General features: G+C 42.2%; 1 protein-coding gene across 1 annotated transcript; it reads right to left on the reverse strand.

Moving 5' to 3' along the window:
- Positions 1-3,972: 3,972 nt before the first annotated feature.
- Positions 3,973-18,400, reverse strand: LOC308397669 (E3 ubiquitin-protein ligase pellino homolog 2). The gene is made up of 7 exons (XM_080883707.1): positions 18,045-18,400; positions 12,633-12,762; positions 9,985-10,086; positions 9,367-9,561; positions 8,579-8,764; positions 8,266-8,471; positions 3,973-8,096 (listed from the first exon to the last, which is right to left on the reverse strand). Exons 1-7 carry the CDS (start codon positions 18,122-18,124, stop codon positions 7,712-7,714), a joined length of 1,284 nt encoding a protein of 427 aa, XP_080739833.1. The 5' UTR covers positions 18,125-18,400; the 3' UTR covers positions 3,973-7,711.
- Between the last annotated feature and the right edge of the window lie 730 nt (positions 18,401-19,130).

Consider the following 19,130-nt stretch of genomic DNA (forward strand, 5'->3'; position numbering starts at 1 on the left):
TCCTGAGGAGTGCTGGCAGGTCTGTTTGGTGGTGCTACTGGTGGGATTTGTAGCACGTCAGTCTCTTGGTCTAAGATGAAACTGAGCCTCTCTCGCACTCACTGTGCGATCCCCACCTCTGCTGCCCGCTTCTTGTCCCGTCTCCCCCGCTCCAATAATTCATACAAATGCAGATTCCACATATAAGTGAACACACACGTGCATCTGCAGGAACGCCCCACACATACCCCCCAGTGTCCTCATCCCCGTAGTTATTAACCCTTGACACATAAATCCAAGGGTATGTGGGTGTGAGATATTAGCCCCGTGTGTGTGTGTGTGTGGGAGGGAGGATGGGGTTAATCTTTATGTAGTGGGGATCTTTCACACAAGATCACTCAATTTAAATAGAGTGGGAACACTTTGATGTCTCCAGCCCTCCCTTCTTCCTTCGTTCTCCAACTCTCATTCACCCCTCTAATTTGCTTCATGTTGCCCCCCTCTGTGCCCCTGCGATAAGGTGTAATGAGAAATGTTTTCGAAATGGCTCTCACCTACCATGCGACGCTAATTGAGCATGTGCTTGATACAGCCAAAAAGGAGAGCGCTCGTCTCTGACCGCTGACGTCGCTGAGGAGAAGAAAATGAGAAAAGGAGCATTTAGTTTTCCCCAGTTTCCCCAGCCATGAGGCGACTGAATAAAACAAAACTGATGCATATGTTTGCATTAACTGAACCGAACAACCCTTCCCCCTCAAAGACACAAAGCAATGAGAGTACGTACCATCTTCATTAGTTGTCATTTACAGGGAATTACGGAGATGCCTCCTCAGGGCTGTTATTGGTCACGCAGCCTGTATCAGGGAGGAAGAGAAGGAACTTTGGGAATATTTGAAAACAGAAATGTTTGGCCTATATTCATTTAGCATCAGAGGGAAGGCGCTACACATAAAAAAAAACAACATAACATAAAATACAAAAAAGATTCAACAGCAAACTGAGCAGAACAGAAACTAAAAGATGAAAAAAGCTAGTGTCACGACACATTTCGTTTAGGTTCCTTTCTCTGTCATATGTCAACACGTTCATCCACCCACATCCAGTCTGGGCCTCCCTCTCTCAAACTGGGATGTGTGAGGATTGCGTCCGTGGTGGTAGAGCGGGAGACCGCTTGGTGAGACTAAAACTGTGTGGATTACCAATCCACTGCCACAGCGTCACCTCCCTAACAGGATAACACCGCGTAATAAACTCCATAAAATAATCAAACTTATTACAACTCTTAACCCCTGTTTAATACAGTCAGCTCAGCTTACGTGTGTTGGTATTCACCACTAGTCGAGCCACAAAAGAGAATAGTCTTATAAGACCAGAGAACACAGGACAGCATATTGTGATGCCTTAATATTGGCTTTAATTGGATTTGTAAATTATGTGGCTAAATTAGCACTTTTTGCTGCTTGGGGATTTAGTGAAATGTGTAGCAGGAAAGGAAAAAAAAGGGGAAAGTCTTAAAGTTAATTAATCATCTGTGGCTCCAGATTAATTAAAGTTTCCCAGTGTTTGTAGTTAATGGGGAGATTGATGGAACAATGGCTTGAACGCCCCCTGCCTCCTCGAGAGCAGAGTCCACAGAGACGTACTTCAGAGCCTTTGATTATCACACATCCTCCACACACACATATGTACACATGCATGAAAACACACACACACACACACACACACACACACACACACACACACACACACACACACACACACACACACACATATATATATAAATACACAGAGACCGGAGAGTCCCCTTCAAACTTCCTAGTCACAGATATCATTACTCCCATTGAGGGATTCACATTAATTAGCTGGGATCAAAACCTACAAATCCCCCCACTGAGAATTCCTCTGTTCGCCTAAACTATACCTCCATCATTTATGCCACATCCCCTGACACACAACCACATACAGAATACAGCCAGATATCCCTGTTAGTGGGCCAGGGGTAAAAACAAGCTGTTGGGCACCCTTTCGCTGTCCCTATCCTTCCTTGTTCAGCTGTTTTAAACTTATTCAAATCCATTACAAGTTTAACCTGTACCATACACATTACCAGCAAACAGCTTTCTCCACCTAATAGCCAGCTCAGTACGCATTTAATGTATTCAAAGGTTGTAGTTGAGCAAAAATAAGGGACAGTAGACTTAACTATGGAGAGAAAAGCATTATGGGAATTCTGCAGAGGCTTAGGAGGATGCATGTGAGTGCATTCTAGGAAGCCATCAGTGCACTGCCCAGTGATAACGATGCTATGTTTAGGATACTTGCTGGTTGAAAAGTTAGCTACATGAAAGGATCTGCAAGCTATATGTATGCATACTGACAGACTGTATGTTTGTGTATCTTTTATATAAAATCTGTAGCTGTTTCACATATTTTTGATAGTGCCCCCAAAGTGGTACTAGACAGCTAGATAACATATTAGCACCTACATGCAGAACATACATACTACCATGCAGTAGTATGCTGGGACCTTCACAGTGATCAGGTCACAAATTCAGGTCCCAACTTTCCAATATGAAATATTTTGCTTACTATTTGTTAAGCACTAAGTTATGGTTAATCAAAAAAATTAAAAAAAAAATGAAAGGATAAATAAATCTTGGCTACATTCATAGGATCATGTTTGGTTTAAAAGGCGCCGTTTGACAACTTGAAGCACATGTTATGTAGCTCCTTTTTACAGCTTACCACATTTACCAGTCATAGTGCAAAAGATAGATGCAGCTCCTGTGATGTCACCCATTGGTTTGTGAAGTTCTGGTCTCAGACGAGAGTTGAGCATTTTCACCATCACCATCTTGATGTTTTTGAAGCCATATATGATAGTGGCGGGTCAGAGGGCAGTTTCTATATGCGTTACAGTCTTTTTGCAACCACGTGTATCGCCCCCTGGTGGTTGCAAAAAAGAATCCAGGTTACAGGTTCTTATGCACAGATCACTTTTCAGACCCAAAGGTAACGTCCATCGTTTAATGATTTTATATGCTTTTTGTCACATGACCACCAGAGGTCTTACACATAGTTTGGCTTGTTTTCTTTTCATCGGTGGTTACTGTTTGGATAAAAACTTCCAAATGAGGCTGTAGAGTGGATTACTTACTGGTTATACAGTAATAGCAGCAACCAGCCTGCTAAATGGGTCATCTGATGTGTCTTAGGCTGGGATATCATCTAGATGCCAGATCCCTCAAGCACATCTCTTACTTTGACTATTTTTTATGTCATTACAGTGCATCTGGTGCAAGCATCGAACATTAAATGCATCACATTGATGTTCTAAAGTGAACTGCACTCAAACCAATGGACAAAGAGAACTGGTAGTGAATTTTCTCTTTCTGCAAAGTTGGCGTTTTTGAGTGTACGGAAATTTTCTTCTAAAAAATGTGCCTATGATTAAAATTAAGAACATATTGCCGCTCATGAGATGAAAATTGTAGTGCATGCACCCAAATTAAAACTGTGCATACCGTCTCTCGAGTTTTAGCAGTCTTTGGGTTTTCTCTTTTCCTGCTTTGAAAGACTTTAAATGTAGCGTGTCGGCACGACACCCGTGAAAAACGCTTATTCAAAAGCAGAAAGCCTCCTCCTCATGGTTGAAGTGACATAATTTCTGTACAAACTCCTGAATAACACCACTCCACGCAGGGCTTCGGGAGCCTTTCACCAGGCACCCTGAATTCTTTGCAAAGTCTTTTATATTTCTGCTTGAAATCAAGCCGCCTGTAATTTTGCCGGCATTTGCAGCTCGTTATCACATTTGCGCGGTGATGTACCGTACTCGACTGCCAAAAGTGCTCATAAAACAGATGATTATTTAAAACAGGTGATGCAACTCAAAGCAACCCTGCTCATGGTGTGGAAACCTCGGAGCTGGTAGAGGGCGCCCTCTGCTGGAGCCTTCTTGTTTCCCTTGTTAAACAGAAAGGACAGCACGGCAAACTTTGAACTGGTTTATTGACATGTGTATAGCGATTGTCTGTGCACCGGACGATTACAGAAGAATATGTTATAAAATAATACAAAATAGCTGTACACAACACAGATTATAGTTAAAGGAATGCATTGTTAACTGTGAGGTTTTATGCTGTATTATACATATCAGCTACTCACTCGCCTACGATGAGACGAGCTCATAAGTTGAGGAAGTTGAGGTTTGGCCATCTGGTTATGAAGGTCAATTAATAGATATGATAACAAACGAAGTTAGGGAAGAGCTGATGATGTTACTGGTGGTATCAAACAACCTGATGCTGAGCTAAAATACTTAGTCTCTAATTTTTTAACTAATACTAAAATCTAAAACTCAAAAAAAGTTACATATGGATGTCCATAACCCAAAGTGAGTCATAGAATAAAACAAAAAGAAAACTCAAACAAATATTGTACGTTAGCTCATAAACTAGAACCCAGTGGGGGTGCTGCAACTGTTCTCCATCCACATGCCAATGGTGTTACATGTTGTACTGTATATATGCATATCTCTCTCTCTATATATATTTTGTCAAAAGCAAGATTCACTGGATTTGGTGTGATTTGCGAAGGCCAGCTAATACACATGATTTCATTGCCTGTTTCATGAGACCCGTAAGTGGTTGACCTGTGGTGATCTACCCGACTGTTTGCCCTCTAGAATTTGGACATAAGATGTGGCTGCTCTCACATCGAACGCCTTAATCTGGAACTTTTTTTCACTCAAAGTGCCTTTTATCAGGCATCTTTCAGCTGTGACTCTAAAATCCTTAATCCTGAGCAACAGTAACACAACCCTCATCCACCACACTACAAATCTTATATTTAGACTTTAAAGGAGACCTATTATGCCTTTCCTCTTGTTCTGTCATACACATGCTTATACAAAAGTGGATGTTGATATTAATAATGGTCGACCTTTCAAATAACGAGGTAAAGCTTCAAACGACCCAAAAGGCTCTGTTTTCTTCTACATCTGCGCCCATATGATTACGGTCATCTCAGGAATTCAGCTCTAACAATGAGACCAGGAGCCCCACCCACCCTCTGTTTAAACAGTCTTTGAGTGAGGGGCAGCCAATCAGAATAAAGTTAAAAGCGTGGGCGGGGAGCCAAAATGGCTTTTATTCACACAATAAATGAACTGAGTGGGCTGTCAAGGTAAATAAGGATTATTCTGAACTGTGAACCATGCAAAGCTACTGAAGAAGCATAAGAGGTCCCCTTCAAATGGAAAACATGCTGTCTTTCATTAGCTTTAAATGCTCCATGACGGGTCCAAATACAAAATGTAAACAAGTATCGATGTGAATGTCTTTCTGTGATGAATTGGTTTGGTGGAAAATATTAGCATAGTAGTACAAAGTGGGATTCAAGAGGTCTCATTCACAAAGATCGTGGATCTATCAAGTATGAGGATCTATTTAGGCGCTCGTTCTTTTTTCCTCTTGCTTTAAAGCCCACCTCCCCCAAAAAACAACAAAAACAAAACAGAAATGCTGCAGTTTTTAACCAACGAAGGACTCGGAAGACAGCTCAAACGTTCTCAGCATGAATTGCAAGTTGGCGCTCCACCGTGCAAAGTTTTCGAGTACGTGTACGTGTAGTGTACATACTGTATGTGTACGTTCAGCACATGCAAGCTAGACACAATTTTTTCACGTGAGTGTATTTCTTTCTTTTTTTTCTGTTTTTTAAATCAGTTATGTCTTTCATACTTGAGGCTATTATTGAATTTACTTGTTGAGCTAGTTCACCAAGCTACACCTAATATTCAGTTACAAAAATAGTATCACAATATAGACCATTCAATATGAGCACCAGGGAAGGCTAAATATAGCCCAAAGTATTTTGGCTACATTCATTGTCTGGGCAATGTTTTACGGTAGCAGAGTGTGTGTGAAAGTGTGTGTGTTCGTTAGACACAGTGTTGGCAATGTTTTCTCACTCACAAGCTCCCCTACATCTACCGCACGATTATATCTCGTAACATACACAACTTGCGTACGTACACTGAGTAACAACAGTTAACTAAAACCAATTGTCAGATAGAAAAATAGTTGCTGTATAATTTTTTTAAACACTGAACATCTAAAAGAATTCCTCCCACTTCCCCAAATAAAACCCTCCCCGTTTCCTAACAAAATAGTTTTCTTTGAAACAATAACCCAAAAAAAATGTTTTGAGGTTACACAAGGTCAAGCCTACTGACACTCCATCACACTACCATACACCCTGTTTAACATAATTCAGAAACCAGAAGTGTGTTCAAATTAACAAAGAACAAGCTGGATAGTTTTGCAGCATTACCAGCACAGTAAAGAAATGATAGAATTAGTAATTAAATATGGATCAGGCATTAAGTCTTTCAAATCTGCAGCTTGTGGTATCACTCATATTCTCTGGTCTATGACCCCCAATTTGGAAATAAGTCACGGGATTGAACACGCCTCTGGTTGAGCCCTTTACCTGGAAACCATTTCAGCCACATTTGAATTGGACTGCTGACCTAACACTTGGCTAAACATAGCATAACATCTAGCTTATTTATGGGAGTGCTATTATTGCTTCAGAGTTGGGAAGTGGAGTTCATACCCGATTTTCATTCCAAGCCTTTGTTTATCCTTACCCTGCTTCATAATTAGGAAAAGATCTGCTGTAAAAGTACTGCAGTGTTCCCTCTGGCCCTTCGGAGCTAATCAAACAATCTGCAGGTTACTGTCCAAAGAATTACAACACATAGGGGTCTGTCATTAATGGGCAGTCTGTGCATAGATCTTACTCTACAGTGATATGTAAAGGACTCCAACAACATATGCTTCTAATTCCTTAACTTCAGAAATAGTTGTGAAGTTTTCCTTCATGGATCAGGAAGAGTGTTAAATGCTGTATGGAAGCACGAGCCACTGATCCCACATTATAATCATCAACCATCCGCAGTTAACAAAGCCCACTGAGAACACAGCTAGAAATATAAAACGGTTGCTAGTTCAGAAAGGAAAACCATTAATTATAATGCTGATGTCAGATAAGATATTTTTTTATGGAAGTTGATGCCAGAAGCATTAAGTTTTTTTGTGATGAAAGTCCTGCCGCAGCCAATGAACTAATAAAAAAAAAAAGTATATGTATATATATATATATATATATAATATACATATATATATATATTCCACAGCAGCAGAAGTGGTTACGCTTCATGTGAAAGGGTAGAAGATGAATAAGTGCAAAAGTTACTTGCATTTTATACAATGCATGGTGTTGAAGACTGACGAATGTCATGTGGCTATCATTTGATAATATAGTTAAAATGCAGCATCATAGTTTAAGCTGTGAACGTGCAGCATCACTTCTGAGAGCTGTGTCTCGCTGAAAGACGAGTAATGACTGAAATCAACTGCCACTGTGTTCAGCTGGAATTAAAACCCTCTGACTCCTGCACGAGGGGGGCGGGAAATGGTTTAAAATTTAGAAAACACTTTGAATTGACAGCACTGATAATTCTGTCCTATTTTCTTGATCTTACACTAATCAGCAAGCCCTAAAGGATAAACAAAGGGAAGGATTTGTCAGCACTGAGCTACATTCAGTAACAGAGAGTGTTATTGTACAGAACACACACGCTTATCATACTGATCAACATTTGAACGCATGAACGCAGCTCAGGTAGCTTCCTGCTATTGTGGTTGTTGCTGAGAAGTGGTGATTAGTCGATGGGGCCCTGGAAGATGAGCCGTGTCCAGCCGGGGGAGCTCAGGGCAGTGGAGCAGAAGGGGCAGACAGGTCTGAAGGCATGCGTCCCATGGGGCAGAGGAGTCTCAGCCCAATACTTGGCTGTCCTCTCTGAGCAGACGTGGCCACATGGCACAAAACCGTGAGTGGGGGCTCCGGCATCCACATACACCGCAGGCTCACAGCCCAGCCACAGCGGCACGTAGGGACCCACGCTCCTGCACAGGGGACATTCTCGCCGGGTGGTGGAGCCTTCACCCTCTCCTGGATCTTCCTCTCTCTCCGATCTCTGGCCCCAATCGTGGCGTCCGTGGACGTGGCCACAGGCGAGGTAGACCCAGGGTTGACGCTCTTCAAGGCTGAAGTTAAATAAAGTGTACCGATATTTTAAAGAAAATTTTTTAATGCATGCGTGTGTAACAAAATAGAAAAACCTGGGAAGAATTTTCTCCTAAAATTAGTAATTGGAAATAATCCGTTTTTAAATAAATAACAAGACCTTAATTTAACCATCAGTGTGGCCCTGACCTATGACTGCGTGGAAGGCTGGGGAACGCCAGTGTGCTGAGGCCGACGGGACACTGGGGCCGGGATGCGTTAAGCTCCTGACGAAGCGCCTCCAGGTGACGCAGAGTGGGAGAGCGCATGAGCCCCTCACCGGTGCGCCACAGCAGAGTAGCACCACAGAGATCGACGAGCGACCCGTCACGTAGTGCGCTGCTCTCCCCCTCCGCCTGAAGTGACGCACAAACAGATATTTGTGTACAATAAAAGGCAAACACAGACCCCGAAAGTTCACTGAAGAAATGTAGATATGGTAACCAAACCTGCGGCAACTCACCAGCGTCCCCCTGCTGGGTCCAGACCGTGTCTCCCGCAGCGCATAAACATCTCCACAGACGGAGATCTCCCTCCACAGGCCTTGCTTGGGATCCTCTGGGAAGCCCTGTGGGTGCATCACTAGCACCCCATTAGTGGTGAGGCCATCCATATGCCCATCAGGATTTTTCCATTTGGTTGCTTTCTCCTGTGGCAGCAAAGACATTAAAACATAATATTGATATGTTTCAGAAAGTATTTTTATTGTGTCAATCATACTGTTATTCCCAGCATGAAGAGTGCTGCTCTCGTCTTACTTTCAAATACAGGCAGTCCAAAAACACAGGGAAAAAAGACTTTGCAGTTAGATCTTCAGTGCATCACTTTCTACAACAGAAGTCCCACAGCACTGTGCAAAAGTCTTTGGCCACCGCACCATTTTGCAAGGAAAATGGGTACAGCAATTTATTGAGATGTGCAAATACACATGGAAACACATGGACAACGCACCCATCCCTTGCAGGCAGGTGCTTTTCTATGCTTGAATGATTCATAGGTCAGTGTTAAGTGGCGTAACATACAAAGCAACACTCTCAAAATGGTCAGGTACAAGGAATGGACTGAAAATGAGTGAAAGCTAGTCAAACACTGCAATTTTTATCAGATCGTTTCATGGAAAGTTAAGCTCTCTTAAATCATCAGGATGTGTACAGTAGACAAGAAACTGGGACTCAGTTAGATTTTTCAATAACTTAAAATCTAAAATATTCTGTTATTAGAAACCTGTTGCTGGAGTATGAGTCTACTCACCCCTAAGAAAATATTTTTGGAGGAGTCAAAGCCTGCAGCATAGATGCGTGCAGTGTAAGGCGGGTTGCGCTCGCACACTATTCTGCAGGCAAAACGGGAAATGGTGCTGGGAGCAATGGAAGGATCTTCGCCTTCCTTTCCTCCAGAGGTGTCTGTTACCACAAAGTCAATAGGACTCTCTGTGGAGCGTCCAATCTGCAGGGGACAGCACAGAAAAATACTATTTATTAACTGAAACAAATGTCTCATTAAAATGTTATTGGTAAGCAGAGCTATTTCTTTTAAAGCATCAGTGCTCATAATTTTATGGCTTTGAGCTATCTGGGCAAGATGGTTCATTTTTATGTTTAAAAAGATCTGTAAGAGCAATAGAAAAGCACAAGCGTGTGCATAAAAATAGACTTTCTTGGAGCTATGACGTAAATCTCTTTATTTTTAACACTTAATGGTCCCAGTTCTGAACCAAAATAATCTACCCTCCTGTAGAAATGACTTTGATGGGATTACATAACAGTTGGAAACTTGCACATGATCGCACTTCTTGGAGTACATTTTGCTGTGAATCCTCTCATCACTCAAAAGAAAATAAAAGTTGACTTTGTTTGCTTGCTGTGTTACCTGGAACATGTCTGTGTTGTTGTCATGGCAGTACTCCACCACCACGGTCTGGTTTCGGGACAGGGTGAAAGAGATGCTGTGCTGCCCCCTGCTGTGCACCGCCTGCAACAACAACAACAGCAACAACTTGTCATTTTCTGGAAGCTTCTTTCTTTTCATTTAACCACCCATATTCTTAAGTAAAACACACAGTTATAAGCAAATAAAGTATATCTACATTTTTGTTTTTAAAGGCGCCTTTAAATTCAAACAGTTTGTGCAAAGGGACTGGCATTTATACAACACTTTTCCAGTCTTACCACTCCAAGCATTTTAAACCAACAGTCCCCAACCCCCGGGCCACGGACCGGTACTGGCCGTGAGTCTTTGGAACCGGGCCGTGAGAGTTGTGAAATTGATCGGTTTTAGGGTTTTTATCGTCAACTCGGTTTTCCTGGGTCTTTTCCCCATGTGTTATGAATAAATCTTCTTTTTTTGCTACCGGTACTGGTTTTATTTTGTTGCGGCACCTTAAAGGCCGGTCAGTGAAAATATTGTTGGACATAAACCGGTCGTGGCACAAAAAAGGTTGGGGACTGCATTTTAGACTACAAGCCACATTTACCCATATAATCATACAACCTAACTTATGTCTTTGGATTGTGGGTAAAAGTCAGAGAACTCTCGCAGACCCAGGAAGAACACGCAAACTCCACCTCACCATGATTCGGGAACCTTGTTGTGAAGCCAAAGTGCTAACCACGGTACCATCATCCAACATTAAGAGCAGCATTTAGCAATGACGTCTTCTACTAAGCGCCAGACAAACAGATCAGCCGGTGGATGTTGATCTAATATAGATACTGGATGACGTGTCTGCTGATATAAAAGCCTTTCTTTGTTGTGTTGGAAATTGCTGAATAAGATGCTTGGAAGAGTCTAGACATGGTGTCATCACACAGATTCTCTTACAGAGTCAGCTCTCAGCAAAGCACATGTAACAACACAGCAGAACAGATGGTGGTGTGGTGTGGGTTTCATGGTAAGTTGTTAACCAGTTTGTGTAATACAATCCCACAAATCTGATCACTCTCATGTTCAGCTTCATTAAGTACACCACTGAAATCAAATATAATACGACAGCTCTGACACAAATTTGACACTGTCAAAAATTCCCAGGTTTTGAGATAGTTCTATGTTTTTTCAGATCACATTAGGTGGTGGTGATGAACATGACAGCATTACTTTTAGGTGGTCCTGAATGTTTGCCTCGCTCCATGGGGATATTATTTAGTGTGGCTCTGCGGCTTATAGCAGAATTCCAAAAAACAGCAAGGAATACTGCTTTCAGTGGCAGTCTAAGACTGCTGGGCCAGGAACTTTCTGGTGGACAGCTGAATGGTGTCAAGGAGAGCCAAAAAACCAACTCTGCCAGGTTGGCCCTGCCACATGGTTTTGGCCCCAGTATACTCGCCACATTGGTGCACTGTTGGTAACATTATCACACAGCCTCTTCCATTTATGGTCCCTGTTACAGTGCAGATACCTGCTGCAATATTCTCCTGAACAACAGGTGTCACCATTCAGACAAAACCTCATATAGGAGGAGAAGAAGTCAAAACAAGAACCAAGAACCAAAGAACAGCCAAGTTTTTCTCCACAAGGTCTCATCTTTTCGTGGCTCAAGAGTTGGGAGTTCGCCTTGTTCGAGCCCCGGCTTGGACAGTCTCGGTCGTTGTGTCTTTGGGCAAGACACTTTACCCGTTGCCTACTGGTGGTGGTCAGAGGGCCCGGTGGCGCCAGTGTCCGACAGCCTCGCCTCTGTCAGTGCGCCCCAGGGTGGCTGTGGCTACAATGTAGCTGCCATCACCAGTGTGTGAATGGATGGATGACTGGTTGTGTAAAGCGCTTTGGGGTCCTTAGGGACTAGTAAAGCACTATACAAATACAGGCCATTTACCATTTCAGATTGTTGCAACTTCTTCCTCTGTAAACTCTGTGAATCTCTGAGCTTCTGTGCTAATGTATGATAAAAATGGCGGTACAACCAACACAATCTTACACTTGTCTCTTCAATTAAGCTGCAGCAACTGCAGCTGCGAATCTGAAGTTTAATGTTAATAATTTGTCATACAGTGCTTTTTGTCAGGTACTGCACAGACGTTATAATGGGACCTTAACAGTGACTGAACTTTCAAAATAAAAGTAAGTGGCTTTTCAACTGGTATTCTGATCATAGGTGGTACTGTTATCTTAAATTAAATAAATAAATAAACAATACTGTTGGTTATTGTTCATATACTTGAAAGACCACCCAAGCAAAGTCTCTGTGTGGGAAAAAAATATCCATCCAAAATAATATAAATGTTGGCCGATTTATTGATACCTGAATTTTGTACTAGCTAAAAACAGTATCCAAGCAGTAATCAGTATCAGTCATCTCCAGATTAAAATCTTAATTCAGCTCAAGTTTTTTACATGCAGCATCTTTCAGTACATCAAACAGCCTTATGTAGGATGACACACACACACACAGACAGACCACATAAACCTGTCTTCATGATTAGTCATCCTTCCTCTGGCACACAACAGGGGTTACAGGAAGGAAACTCATGTTACACAATGATGAAAACTATAGCACACACACACACATGCGCATGGACACGTACCTTGCTGTCCTGTGGTGTATTGAGGATGTGCACAGCACTGGGCTTGACACCGTTGGCCTTGGCCCTTCGGTACAGAGCAAAGCGGCTCTTTCTGCGCCCACGGTCTCCGTTTGGAAGGGAGCCATTGTAGCTGGAGGAAGATAAACAAACACAAGAACATGACGAAAAATATCTACTGAAACCAACAAATGATGTTTAAGTAATCTAATTTGGGCTGGAATACAGCCGACATCTAGCTTTATTGAGAAAGCCTAATTGTGTTAAAAACACAGTTATCTTGTTTGCATACTTATCATAAGTCATCACTTAAATGACACTGAAGCTGCCAAGATGTCAGGAAAATAACGGCAATTAAAGTGCAAGCTCAATTAATTATGTGCATCTTTACAGCAATACCGCTGCTCGCTCGTTTGAAATGAATTAGAGCAGCACATTCAGGCCACTCGTGATTCATGTTAAACTGCTGAACCTCAATGAGAAAGACAACCTGCACTTGATCTGACTCACTCGGCTTGTCCTTAAGGCCCACGTTCACTAAAGAAGAGCACGCTCTTCATCTAACCTCTTACAATATAAAGCATCTTCAGCAAGACAGATTTATTTTCATCACACCATTGCCCAATTACATTAACCATAAAGAGAGTAAGTGGTCTGGAGAGGATACTGAATAATACTTTGAAGCTTTGTGTTCATTAATAGCAAGCAGATATGATAGGTTCTTTCAGAGGGTGGTAAATAACATAGTCCAGCCCATTACTGTTTTATAACTCAATATAAGGCTTTTAAATGAAAATCCTTCTGACACCTTAACTAAGATATTGAATTTGTCCTCAATGTTTTCTGTAGCTGGGTCAATGTAATTTCTTTCACAGCTTGAGTTCACAAAAAAGGCAGTATGTAAGGCTTGTGACTAATGAGCAGGACATGTTTCTTATTAAAAGCATTCAGAGGAAGTCCTGCAGGCAAGACTCACAATTTTGACAATAACCATCTTCACTGCTCCCCACAGTTGATGGGATGAAAAGCCATCTGGTCTGGTTTTCTTCTGACTTTTGGTCTTGATTTGAGTACAAAAGGAAGCACTGCCTACTTTTTGAGTGTCAGTAAAGTGTAGCTCTGACACTGCGATGAATTTACAAAAGGAATGAAGAAAGATGATTTAAGTGACTTTGCAAGTGGCATGTTCTAGACGGGTGGTCTGAGCATTTCAGAAACTGTTGATCTGCTTGGATGTTCCCACACAGCCATCTCTAAGTTTAACTGAGAGTGGTCCAAAAAAGGGAAATATCTGATGAGGGGCAGTTCTCTGGGATGAACAATGCCTTATTGATACCACTCACAGGAGTATGGCATAGATGTATTCAGACTGAGTCGGTAACAGTAATTCAAATAAGCACTCAATACAACCAAGGTATGCAGAAGAGCATCTCTGAATGCACAACATATTAAACTTGAAGCAGTTGGAAGACCACATTGGGTGCTACTCATGTGAGCTAAAGCTTTATTTAGACCTCTGCTAGAAATGTATGTCCTAACTTACGTAATAATTGGAAACTCATTTCACCCCTACACCACAACCTTTCACGCCATTTAAGTCTTTTGTATCCATCAACCCAATGTGTAGGCACATTTCTCAGAGGTACACATCAGGTCGGTGCGTAGGGTTATAACAAGGTTCCAGTTATGGCGTAAGTTACAACATAAATCTGACGTATAAGTATAATTAACACGTAAGAATGGAAAACTGAGTCTATAATGTCCACAAGCTCACTGAAAGTGGAAAACAGAAGACTGGAGTCTCAATTTTACAGCGACATTTAGATGATAGGGTCAGAATCTGCCATTAACATGTTGGTAATGGATCCATCCTGCCTTGTATCGATGGTTCAGGTTGGTGGTGGTATAATGATGTGAGGGATACGTTCTTGACCGATCAGTATCCCTGTTAAAATGCCACAATATACCAGAATATTGCAGCTGACCATGTCCATCCCTTTATAATACAGTGTACCTATTTTCTGATGGCTGCTTCCAGCAGGATAACACAAACTATGCTAGAAAGGTAAAATCATCTCAAACTGCTTCCTTGAAATCGGAATGCACCGATCCAATATTAAGATCAGATATTAGTCTGACAGCCCCCCCCCCCCCCCAAAAAAAAACAACGCAAACAAACAAAAAAACTAGTCTGGTTACTGGTCTGGATATTGGTTATACTGAACTGATCTGTGGTCTGATACATTCATTTCAGTTCACTATGGTTCTGTGTTTACTTCCTCAATAGACAGCAGCAGCTAGCAGCAGAGCTAATGTAGCATGGAGCGAGCAAACACCAGAATGTCAGCAGTTTGGAGGCATTGCAACAGCTTCGGTCTCTAAATTTGCAAAGTTGTTGTTTTTTTTTTTGCTGCAAACTGGGCTCAAGGTGACATGACTGACAACACCTGACAATGAAGATGCTTTCTGTCTCTTCCTTCACTAGTTTACTTTCACTCTCATTATATTCTGTCACCGACCATATCTAAGAAGCTAGAAGGACACTAGTTTAGTGTTACACCTGTTGGTAATCTTCTATTATACTTATGGTAACGTGACCTCTCCTGACAGCTCACAGCTGATGAAAAGAGAGGATGAAAAGGGAAAACTGTTAATAACAGCAGTTTCCAGCAACCTAATGTCGCTCACTTGAATCACTCTAATATCACTTTGACATGAGCTCTCTGAAAATAAATTAGATGAACAACTTTAGCATATTTTTCATAGTTTTTCACTGCATTTACCCCAGGCCTGTTTTTATTTATTCTTTTACTATTTAATACTAACACTTCAATAAATTTGTATTCATGAAAAAATGTAAACTGTCTTTGATGGTTCAATCTGTGAGCTTGTCTAAGAGCAAGTTGATATTGTGCATTTCAATTCCATGAATCTCAGAACATAGATTTTCTGTGGTTGACAATCCTCAGGATAGAGCGGGAAAGGAAGGTGGGATGATGATGCTGAACAGATCAAGTATGTCACCTGGAAATACTACAAACAGGGCACATTCAACTTTGATTTTTTTTTATGTGAAATCCAATTAAAGAGCATGACTCAATGCAAACCTGTACCCTTCCTGGCCTGCTCTGACAGTTCAAACTAAACTGTGACTAACAAGGAAAAGACTGGTGCAGGAATCACGGACACGCAAGCACAGAGCTTTCAGGGCTTTGGCCAAAAGTCAGAGCACATAAAATAGGGCAAAGGATAAGAGGCTGCAGGAGATAGAGAAAAGGGTAGCAGGTTGGTCGAAATGGAGGCAGAAAAACAGTCAGAAGCTATCACAAGTTTTAGAGAAATAAGTGAATAAAATGAAGGACGGGAGATGGAGAACAGGGACTGAAAGATCACGCAAAGCAGAGGATTGAGGGGGAAAGGCCAGAAGGACAGCAGCTCTTTAAGATGCGTTTGTGGGCAGTTCAGCCTGCATCACAAATGTGCACACATCATAAGGCACTATATGAAATATTCACTCCTTCTGCCCCTCAACACGAGGTTTATTTTCGTTGAGGGCAAGTCACCAAGGAGGCCTGCCTCTGTGAAAGTCAGCACTCAGCAAAACACTGAATGGTCGGCTAGAGAAAGGGCTGGGTGATAGACAGAGGAATGAGACAGAGACCATATTGAGATAAGTTATGGAGGAGAATAGAAAGGTGTGAGAAGACAAGAGGGTGTTCGCATAGCGAATAGAGGGGGTTGCTGGACGGGGCATGGTGGTGGTACATGGTGTCCAGAATAACTAAGGTGACGAGAGATAGCAGGCAAGCAGCCTCTGCAAAGATCACATGGCCAGCAGTGAAGTAGACATTGACCACAAGGGGCATGGGATCATCAAAGCTGACAGATGCAAAGCCAAACCACAGTTGCATAAAACATGGCCAGAAAATTATGAAATCTGACAGGAAGCAGTAAAAGATACAACCTGTTCTTACACTGCCTGCCTCCAGGCAAAATTACCTGCTGTATGTTTGAGAGCAATAAATTCCACAAATCCAAATGTAATATACCTGTGATCACCCATATAATAAAACAATTATTCACAATATTACTGTACCGTGTACTACTACAACCAGGCTGTGGCACTGGAAGATAGTTAATCAGCTTTATCTCTTTATCCTTGTCTGTCAGCTCTTTTTCAAAACCACAGACAGGTTACCAGTCTGGCAGGGCACAATCAAAACCGACTCTCAATCACCACAGCTTTGAAAGTGAGGTTGTACAAAATGCATTTTTTTAGCCATCGAGGAGGCGCATTTCGGCACACACTGCAGAGCACACTGGTGTTCAAGTTCCACAGCCAAAAAAAGGAAAAAAATTCTCAAAATAGGCATTCAGTTCTCACATCCTTACTCTGATGTGAGCGTGTAAAGGGCTGCTGTGTTCAAACGGACGTTAATCAGTATTCTAATGCAGGCGGGCTACAGCCTCCTCACTCTGTGTTCAGCTGGAGGGGAAGAGATAGGCCATTAGGTCAGTTATCTTTGGCATACACAGGAAGCTCTGCAGGGCAAAAGGGAGGCCTGTGTAAGGCTGTGTATATGATTGTGTATGTGTATATGTGTGTTGTAATTTCCTGGTCCTTGCAAACTGTGCATAGAGTGGAGCTGCAGGGCTGGAAGTGCTGTGGAAGCTGGTGGCTGTCATCAGCACATCCTGCCCACTCCTGTACTTGCGTGCGCTGGTGATGTAGAAGGGCTTTTCTCCTCCTCCGCCTCCTCCTCCTCCTTCCTCCCTCACTCCCTCCCTCCCGCCCTGGCATGGACGGTCATCTGGCTGAGACGTTTTATTAATTAGTAATACCAAACGAGAGCGCGACTATGACTATGAATATAAGCAAAACGCATTTTTCAGACGACGCTGTTCTCCTCCCTGCTACTTTTAGCGAGCACCGATCCAGCAAAGTATGACATCATTGGGATTTTCAGGTCTGAGCAATCCAGCGCTGCCACTACAACCATTGATGAAAAACCGGCTACATCCGTAGTAGCCTTATGTACTATGGCCAAGGCAGATGTTGCACCTTTACACTTAAACATGATGGAGAAACTATGCTGGGCTGTAGTTTGAGATAAAATGCCTTAAAAACTTACTTTTTAACATTACTACACAGCTACACCGGTGAGGGAAAACGACGACAATGTAACATAAATGAGAAATAAGCTAGAATCCCTTACTACGATTGATTTAATAACCCTAAAACAACCGTAAGCGCGATATATTTTGTAAGAGCAGTGGATTAAAGCTGAACTCGAACGTCATTTGCTGGGTTATTTGTGCTGGTGAAACCGCTACATATTTAAAGGTTAATTTGCCACTGGAGCTGTTCACCAAACGATATAATTTCACTCTAGCTTAAGGTTTTAAAAGACTTACCCCAAAATGACCAATTCGCCGTATTTTACCGGGTCTTTAACGGGCACATCATCATCTCCGTCTTTTTTCGGTGAATTCATCAGACTGGACTGGTCCAGATGGGGCAAAAAACGCGTCCAATTGCAATAGTGGTGAGATAAAACAATGCTAACACACTCGAAACTGTAGGGAAGTGGTTTTGGTTGTAGTCTACCAAAGTTTGGGCACTGTTGGGCAAAGTTTTTCCAGACTTCTAGGTGTTTTTTTCATTGTTTTAATCCGGTGAAGGAGCATCTTTTCGTGGCTTTAATGCCAGTGTGTAGCTAGTTTGTATCGCGACAAATCTGTTCAGTAGCAGGGGATACAACAACGGCTAACGGTAGGGAGTGGGCTGTACCATAAATTTGGGGAAGAGGATGCCATTCACAGCATATGTCGAAAATTTTGATAAAATTTACGCCCGTTGGGAAAAACGTGCAACTTCTCGATTGAAAATGCTGATAAAAACTTCACGTGCGATTATTAGATAAATAAATGCAGTTCAGCATTTAGAACGTAAAAGCGCCATGAACGTATCCACCCGCGGAATACGAATGGATGCATCCGTGATGTGAAGCTGGCTCCCCCCGATAGAATAAAATGAGCCATTTCGAAATCCACAGGAAGTACCCGCATCCCCCTGCCATACCGAGGGATTCTACTATATTTAAAGTAAAATACTACCTCACTGGATTTTTTTATTTATTTATTGGTATGGTCATAAGTGATGCTGATCTAACGGGCCATTATTCAGTCTGACGTAAGGAGGAGCTCCGGGGGGTGTGGTGGTGGAGCTAAGATGTGGGTCACCACTGCGCCCCAGACTACACCTTCCCCCCCGCTCCCTGGATTTCATGTGGGAGTCGGGAGACGGATATAGGACGGCTGGAACCCACGCGTGCATCCCTCTCTCGCTCTTTTCTCTCACACTGTAGTAAGGCATCATGTTGTGACCGCATGAGGGCAGTGCACTTGCTAAGTACAACTTTCCAGCCAGTAAAGTCTGAATGGTTTTTTTTGTGACTAATTTTCCAGTTTAAATATCACTTCTATTTACACGCACTCTCC

This window comes from Rhamphochromis sp. 'chilingali' (genome assembly GCF_963969265.1).
Source record: "Rhamphochromis sp. 'chilingali' genome assembly, chromosome: 5".
NCBI lineage: Eukaryota > Metazoa > Chordata > Actinopteri > Cichliformes > Cichlidae > Rhamphochromis > Rhamphochromis sp. 'chilingali'.